This window comes from Rutilus rutilus (assembly GCF_951802725.1).
Source record: "Rutilus rutilus genome assembly, chromosome: 12".
Classification (NCBI taxonomy): domain Eukaryota; kingdom Metazoa; phylum Chordata; class Actinopteri; order Cypriniformes; family Leuciscidae; genus Rutilus; species Rutilus rutilus.
The window spans coordinates 31,234,413-31,242,720 of record NC_140217.1 but is presented as its reverse complement, the minus strand read 5'-3'; the positions used below and the strand labels follow the sequence as shown (position 1 = coordinate 31,242,720).

The 8,308-nt window shown below is 37.0% G+C and overlaps 1 protein-coding gene across 2 annotated transcripts; it reads left to right on the top strand.

The window, feature by feature from the left end:
* The first annotated feature begins 5,658 nt into the window (after positions 1-5,658).
* Positions 5,659-6,777, top strand: LOC311301135 (uncharacterized protein). Of its 2 annotated transcripts, XM_084426011.1 has the most exons (5): positions 5,659-5,711; positions 5,790-5,930; positions 5,994-6,055; positions 6,277-6,345; positions 6,477-6,777. In XM_084426011.1, exons 2-5 carry the CDS (start codon positions 5,864-5,866, stop codon positions 6,639-6,641), a joined length of 363 nt encoding a protein of 120 aa, XP_084282137.1. In that variant the 5' UTR covers positions 5,659-5,711; positions 5,790-5,863; the 3' UTR covers positions 6,642-6,777. The 2 variants fall into 2 exon arrangements, with proteins under 2 accessions (XP_084282137.1, XP_084282136.1); XM_084426010.1 differs by lacking the exon at positions 5,659-5,711 and having other exon boundaries at positions 5,724-5,930.
* Positions 6,778-8,308: the final 1,531 nt, after the last annotated feature.

Sequence of the window (8,308 nt, the reverse complement as noted above, 5' to 3'; positions counted from 1 at the left end):
AGGCATTTTAATTAGTTTTCTTCTCAGCAGTGTAGCTATATTTCAAAAGGTGCTGTCAGTCAAGTCGTAAACTGTGAAATTCTTCCGACTCCGAGTCCATTTAATTGGCATGAGTCGTCTCAGCTTTTGATAATGAAGGTGATAGGCTGCAAGGGGGTTGAGAAATTTGAGTATGATTATTTAATAAATAAAGGGTCCTTTCTGAATTTACTCTGCATTTTTAAACCTAACGGTCAAATTTACTAAATGAAAAGTTAATTTTTAAATAGCCTATTACTTAGGCTCCTACAATTTAAGTAATAGGCTATTTAAGTAAAAACAGTGAAGAGTAAATTCAGAGATGAGCCTTTATTTGGCTACACATAAAATTATGTGAGGCATGAGAGCGTGTGAAAAATGTCAATTGCGTGAGAGTTGGCAGCCCTCCAGTCAAAAGCTTCTTTAACCCTCTGGGGTTCTTCATTTATGACTCACACCCCTTTTCCACCAAGGCAGAGCTGGTGCTGGTTCGGAGCTATGGAATTATTCTTGTGCCAATAATAATGAACGTAACTTTTCAAGAAACTAATGGAAATATAAATTGAAACTGAATAAAATATCTTTGAAACTGAAAAAGAATAAATCGCAGGCAATTTTTTTTACTTCGTTTTTAATACACTGCATGTTTTGCTAACTATTTCTCATATTTCAGTCGCTGATCTGAACTTACAAATGCGCTTCCAGAGTTTTCATTTGCGCTACTTAAGTTTTCGTTCGCCGTTCTGACACATTTCTCTCGTGGGGGCGGGGCTAGTTGCAGTGTGTTCTCATTGGCTACTGAGGTTTTGACTGACAGCTTATTCACCTGGAAGTGAAGACGTCAGTGTTGTGTTTACATCTTTGTGTTTACGCTACACACAGCCTACGACGTAGCTACGGCGGCAGTTCGACGCAGAAGCATAAAACAGGCTTTACAGTCTATGGTTTACATGTGTGGATTTAAGCGTCTGTAAACGCAGCTTTCTATTTCATTTGAGTGATATTAAGTTTATATCTGTATTTATTTGCTGCTACACTATATTGTTGAGATGATTTCTTATAGAAGGAATAGTACAGACGAATGATATAATTATCATTAGTCATCGTCGCTATCAGGATACTGGATAGCCAACTCGTGGTAAGTCTGATTTAAAAAAAATACTATACTAATACTATTTATAATACAGTACTGGCTTTTTTCAGGTGGAGAGGCATTTTAGAGCTCAGTGAGAGCCCATAACATTATACAGCTGTGTTGTCTTGATTTAACTTAGCCCAATCATTACATGACTTGTTTATCTAACGTTACATTCGGTTACAGTCTTCGATTAGATCATATTTCCCCCCAGCCACCCCAAACATCATTGGGCTAGAGTACTGTACAGTATCTGTACTGTAGCCTAAAGTACAAAAAGTACTGTATCAGTCAATGACCGATGCCATAGGACCAGAGTGCTGTCAATCACTGCCTGATTCAACTTTGGCAATGTAAAGCCTTTTTTTTTACCATGCCAATAAAGCTATTTAAACCTGAATTTCTCAATTGCTGATTAATTTGCAATGCAGAGTTTTTGAAAGAGGAGAGACACGACTTGACCACAGAACACGTCTCTGTTCATAATATGTAAACACTCAATTATTTTGAAGTATCGCCCTGGTCGCAATATTTATTCTGATTACTTTTGTGTGATAAAGGTGACTGATAAAGCTATTATAGCTAGTATGAGTAACACAATGCTTTTTCTGTGTCCATATTTGACTAATAACAATAATGCAAAAAATTGCACTTCAAATGAACATTTCTGAGAAAAATGTTTAATCTTTAACAGTCTTTAATAATAAATATGTTTTGACTATATCTGCCTATATATCTGACTATATGCTGATATCTGCATGACTCCGAGGTAAATATTTAGTACTTTAAAATCTCTTAAAACATTTATATAATTTGTTTGGAATAAATATTTTAAGTCTTCAACATGTTACTGTATGGGGAGTTCAAATCAGTTTGTATTGTTAGATTATAATACATTTCCTCTCTCATTTTCCAGGGAGTGGAGCAACTTTTCCATAAACAAAATTCTGATGCTGACACAGAGGATGGAGTGATAGTACCAGAGATCCACTGTCCCTATCAGACAATAATCTTACTTTGTTCAGACACATCACCTTTGAATGACTGGGATCTTGATCTTCAGACACCTGATTTATTTTATTTTAATATTATAAACTAGCAAATGTTTCAATTTCCTCTAGATTAAAACAAACACAGTTCACAAGTACACAAGAGGTTGCACTTTATTCTTATTAGTCTATGCTGATCTTGGATTATCTTACCAATAGCACATGAATGTTAAGGGGATAGTTCACCCAAAAATAAAATTCTCACTTATTTTACTCATCCTCATGCTGTCCCAGATGCTTTTTACTTTCTTTCTACAGATAAACACGAATTAAGATTGTAAGGAAAGTAATCCATCTCTGCGAGTCCTAAAGACGCTTTAAAAACCACACACAGTGAGCGTGACGGTAATCCATGCGGACCTCAGTGGATGAATCATTGCCTTCTGAAGTCAAACAACAGGCTAGATAAAAGAAATACTAATATTGTAAACTGTTTAAACTATTAAAAATCACTTCCGACCAACTGTCTTACGTACATGGGTTACAATCCACTTGTATTATGGACTCACAGAGATGGATTATTTCCTTTAAAATCTTTGTCTATGTTTATGTGAAGAAGAAAGTCATATACATCTGGGATGGCATGAAGGAGAGTAAATGATGAGAGAATTCTCATGTTTTGGGTGGACTATCCTTGTACTGCTTGTGTCCAGTCACTGCTTTGCTATTGTACTGCAACAGGAACTGTTCAAAGAATCATTGCATCATTTAAAATGTATATGAATTTTTTTAAGGTATTCTGTATTTGTAATTGTGCATTTTGTATAGTAATGTATATCATGAGAATATTGTGCATTACATGTATAGTATGCAGTTAATGTTTTGTGGATTCTGGTCTTTCCTGTCACAACATAATTGCATCCAAGACTTTCACTCTGATACTTGTGTAAATGCTTTAGTGACAATAAAGAATGTAAATTTTTTGGAATTCATATTTTCAATTACATTCATTTAACTGGTTGTAGACGTCACAACTGAAAAGGTTGATGATTGTTAAAATATATTTACAATTTTAAATGTTAGAAGATAGTATTAATTAAATGAAATAACTAAATACAATTATCAATAAAAAAAAAATGGCAACAAGAACATTCTTTGTGTGACATATGTAATGAAATGTATCAGGTCTGTATCATCTGACATGAGGCCACGATTGTAATTTTCATATTGTTTAAATTCCTCTTATTTAAGTGATCATTAATTTTGATGGTGTAAATGTATATCATGCTAACAATGAGTAGTGTGATGGCCATGGTTGCCAACCTTGATTACCTGAAGTGAAACTTTCTTGACGGCTGAATATATCACACGTTTGCTAGTATTCTCTTTAAATTGTAACAGCTCAACCTAATCCAGTGGTTCCCAATTCCAGTCCTCGTGACCCACTGCTCTGCACATTTTGTATGTCTCCCTTATTTAACACACCTGAACCAGATCATCAGCTCATTAGGAGAGACTCCATGAACTGAACTGAGTGTGTCAGATAAGAGAGACCTACAAAATGTGCAGAGCAGTGGGTCACGAGGACTGGAATTGGGAACCACTGACCTAATCAGAGCCTAACAAGCAGAATAATCATCAGGAATAAACAAATATTCTCTAAAAAAATTGGACACTACAATATTTTAAGTATTATATACAGTACTTTAATGTACAATTACACCTGAATAGACTGAATAGATCTCTTGTGCTCCTAAAAGCTTCTGTCGACAAAGTAGTAGCAGCAGCAGGTAAATACAGATAAAATTAAAAAAACAAACATAACTTAATATCACTAAAATGAAATAGAAAGCTGCGATTACGCTTAAATCCACACATGTAAACACAACACTGATGTCTTCACTTCCAGGTGAATAAGCTGTCAGTCAAAACCTCAGTAGCCAATGAGAACACACTGCCACTAGCCCCGCCCCCACGAGAGAAATGTGTCAGAACGGCGAACGAAAACTCCAGAAGCGCAAACGAAAACTTCAGAAGCGCAAATGAAAACTCTGGAAGCGCATTTGTAAGTTCAGATCAGCGATTGAAAGATGAGAAATAGTTAGCAAAACATGCAGTGTATTAAAAACGAAGTCAAAAAAATTTGCCTGCGACTTATTCTTTTTCAGTTTCAAAGATATTTTATTCAGTTTCAATTTATATTTCCATTAGTTTCTTGAAAAGCTACGTTCATTATTATTGGCACAAGAATAATTCCATACGGAGCCAGAGCCTAGTTTCAAATCGGTTCTTTGTTTTTCCACAGCCAAAGCACCAGCTCCGAACCAGTAAAACTGCACCAAATCATTGCAGGGTCTAACGGAGCCTATTGCTTGCGTCAGGGGCTGGGGGCGGTGTTACCGTGACCAACAAGACGAATAAAAACTTGTGACCGCCATTTTTAAATAGCAGCTAGTCGAGCTAATAGCAGCTCGATTATAATATCCATATAAGTTACGGCGAGCTGCACGAACGCGTTGGATTCCGATGTATTTTTGCAAACCCATGAGCATCCATACACTGAAAAAAATGATTCTGACCCCTTGTAAATGTTACATTTTTTTATCTGGTTAATTTCACTGATTATAATGTGTTATTTAATCCTACTTATTTTTTATTATTAATATTCAAATTCACTGCTCTTGTTTAAAACAAGTTAATTTCATTCAATTAAAAGTAGGCTAATTAGAAAAAATAAGTTTAATTTAATTTCCATATACACTGTAAAATTAATATGCTATATCTACTCAATAAAATTGTGCAGATTACAAGAAATATTATTAATTAAATTTAACACATTAGAATTGAGTAATAATTAATCAAATTAATTCCTTAAAAGTTAACCATTTAACAATTTTTAAACAAAAATATCTGAATAACAGACAGACGTCAAAGATGAATTAAGAACTCTTTATTTTGTATTGCCAACATTGAAGACACCTGGGGCCTGTACCATGAAGGTAGCTGAACAAACTCGGGGTTACAGAATTAGTTTTGAGTTGACAAAACCAAACCGATGCAATCAGGCTTTATTGGTACCATGATGCAGCTCAGCGACTTTCTCTGTCAACTCAGGCTTTGATCCTCAAGCTATGATTACTCCACGCGCGCGTGCACATAAAAGAGTGACGTCGACACTGAACAACCAATCGCGGGTAGAGCAAGAGCGATATATATTTCCGCGGAGGAGCAAGAGATAATCATTCATAATTACGATGAATTTAAATATGTATTTCAAGCTCGAAACAATACGGTCTTTGCTGCCAAAGCAAGAGAAGACTGTTGGAGAAAGATTGCTGATTGTTAATGTGTAAGTTAAACAAATACGTTCTATATTTATGTAAAATTATGTATGTAGCCTATATATGTATGTGTAGCCTATGTGTAATATAGCCTATTTTTATAATATATAAAAAATGTGCATACATGTACTAAGAAAGATTAATATTCATTGATTTTTAGATGCAACCCCAACTCCAAATGTTCTTGGCAGCAGATAAAGACAAAATATAAAAATATAATTCAAAGTGGTGAGTATTTACCACAACCTTTTTTACTTTTGTGAACATTTTATCACAAACACTTGTTTGCAGCAAACAGAAATAAAGATTTAAATTCAGAAAACCAGAATACACTGTGGCGGAGGAGTTGGCTCTGAGTAGGCAATAAGGGACGGACGATTATGGATGGGATTACAGGTGCTGTACAATCTGACCCTGGTGCTGGCTCCTCTAAGCAAATAACACTGGGTACGTGTGCAATACATTACTACTTTTTTAAGTTTTAAATATGGCTGACTGTATGTTCTGCAGTAGAGGGAAATACAGTGTCCCTGTTGAAGCCAGCACACACACACACAGTCTCCCACACAGAGGTCAGTATGCAGCAGACAGAACACCAAACATAACCTGCTTTACAACAGTTATGCTTTACATTGGCCTATTTTTTTATTTATTAGGGTGGAGGAAATGAAGACACTCTGTCTGTGTTCTCAGACAGTTGCTGATGTGAATGCACTGGGCTTTTTATTATGGCAAACATTTGAATGTGTGGCATAAAAAAGGGACTGGCCCTTACACATCTCTTTTATTGTAGGATTTTTCACAACCTGCCCCAGAAACTGAGGCCTCTAACTCAATGGGCTTCAGAAGAAATGTGAACAAGGTAAGGATTTAAAACCCTTGACATAAATTACAGTCAGTCCTGTGTTTGTAGGAAGTCAAGGAACTTTTTGTGATTTGATGAGCCTCCAGAAAACTTGTAATGATCATGTTTGTGGTGGAATTATGTTCCAGGTGGAAACAGACTCAGTCAGGGCCCTGTACAAAAGGAGTCTTGAACTAGACTGTTCACTAAAGGAGCTGGACTGTGAACTGAGGAGGCTCAAAAAAAAAAAAAAAGAAAAAAAAAGGAGATCAAACAGCTGGATAAAACTGATCTCAGTATGTGAACTTATTTAACCAAGTAACACTTTAGTATGAATATTTATTAATGCAACTTTCTCTTGCTCTCTTTCTCCCTCTCATCCCACAAAACCAATAAAACAGTTTGAGACCTATCTGCAGTTTCAATGTGCTTTTATTAAGTGTAATATTGTATGGTGATTGCATCTACATCTGCACCAGCTGGGTGGTCAAGTGTGATCAGGTCAGTTTCATCGGGGAGAAGCTGGTTTTGTGGTGTTTCTCGCTCCTTTCTACTTGTGGCTATATTGTGCAGAATGGCACATGCAGCCACTATCTGTGATGCCCGCTCTGGTGACTCTTAAGCGCCGAACACAGTTGAAATGTGCCTTTAGGAGGCCAAAGGTCATCTCTATCTTCACTCTGGTTTTACTGAGGGTCACATTGAAGCGGTGCTGTGGCCCTGTCTGAGGGTCATGATAGGGGGTTATTATAGGCTTTTCTATCTCAGTTCAAATTAACAGTGTTTTGTGCTGACACAACACGGACTCATGGAAAATTTGTGAGTCATGCACTGGAGCCATAAGATTAACAGAATAATAATAAAGATTTAAAATAATTCTTAACATGTATTATATTGTATAGTACATTTGTGAAATTTGCTTTTTGAAAAAAAAAAAAAAGTGTTCATGTGATGTCAGTCACCCTATCAATATATCTTACCGGCAATTTTATAAAAACCCTCTTTTATAGACATGGTCGATAAATGTCCGGGGAACACTAATGAAGCTATTCATGTACTCCTGCAGAGCGAGGACCACCTTGCGAATGGTTCGACAAACCGTGTTTTCCCCTAGCTTCTGTGCGTCACCGTGCAAGTATGTACCACTCAGTGGCGTTTTCTTGTGGAGGCCAAGGGAAGCCAGGCTTCCTCACTTTTTCAGAATATAATCGTCATTTAATAAACACTTTTGTTTTCACAGTTTACGTAATCCTTCTGTCATCTCCTCATCGTCTCTCTTCATTCATTACTGAGTGTTTGATGATGTGTAAAACAGCGCCCCTATAAAAGTGACATGGTGAATGAGCGTTGAAAACATGGTACTGCACCCTGTGTCTGTGAGGAGGCCAGGCTGAGTTGGCATCCCTTGATAGAAAAAAAAGAATGATTAACCAATCAGGTGACGCTATTGTCACGACACTGCTCCCCTGTGATTGGTCAGGACCAGGGGGGAAGGAAGTCGACCGGAAGTTGAAGTCGGCCGCGTTCCGCCATCTTGTAGCAGAACTTCACCTGCAGTTAGCATCCCATTGACTCCCATTCATTTTGGCGTCACTTTGACAGCGAATAACTTTACATCTGAGGCGTTTAAAGACTCCATTTGTCCATTATTTATTTCTAAAGAAACACGACAATGTATAAAATGCTCCATTACCTTGTAGCTTATGTTAAGGCCCCGTAGAAGCAGTTTTTGTAAAAGTAGGCTAACGATTGCGTCATAACCACGCGACTCTCTGTCGCACAGTAGAGAGATTACCGTATGGACGGGAGGAGAAGCTCGCGGGCAATCGGGGGGACGTGGAGGCAAAATGACAATATAATTAATCAGAATACCTAGCAAAAGTTGCTCCTGCTCCAAGCTTATGGACAGCTCCTACTCACACTCTCCGTCTCTGCAAGATTCGGAAGGGAATGATTCAGATTTCTCTTGGCACAGCTACTA

Coding starts and splice junctions, on each gene's coding strand:
- LOC311301135 (XM_084426011.1), top strand. CDS start 5,864: ATGGATGGGATTACAGGTGCTGTACAATCTGACCCTGGTGCTGGCTCC. Junction 5,931..5,993: donor CTCTAAGCAAATAACACTGG/GTACGTGTGCAA, acceptor TATGTTCTGCAG/TAGAGGGAAATACAGTGTCC. Junction 6,056..6,276: donor ACACAGTCTCCCACACAGAG/GTCAGTATGCAG, acceptor CTTTTATTGTAG/GATTTTTCACAACCTGCCCC.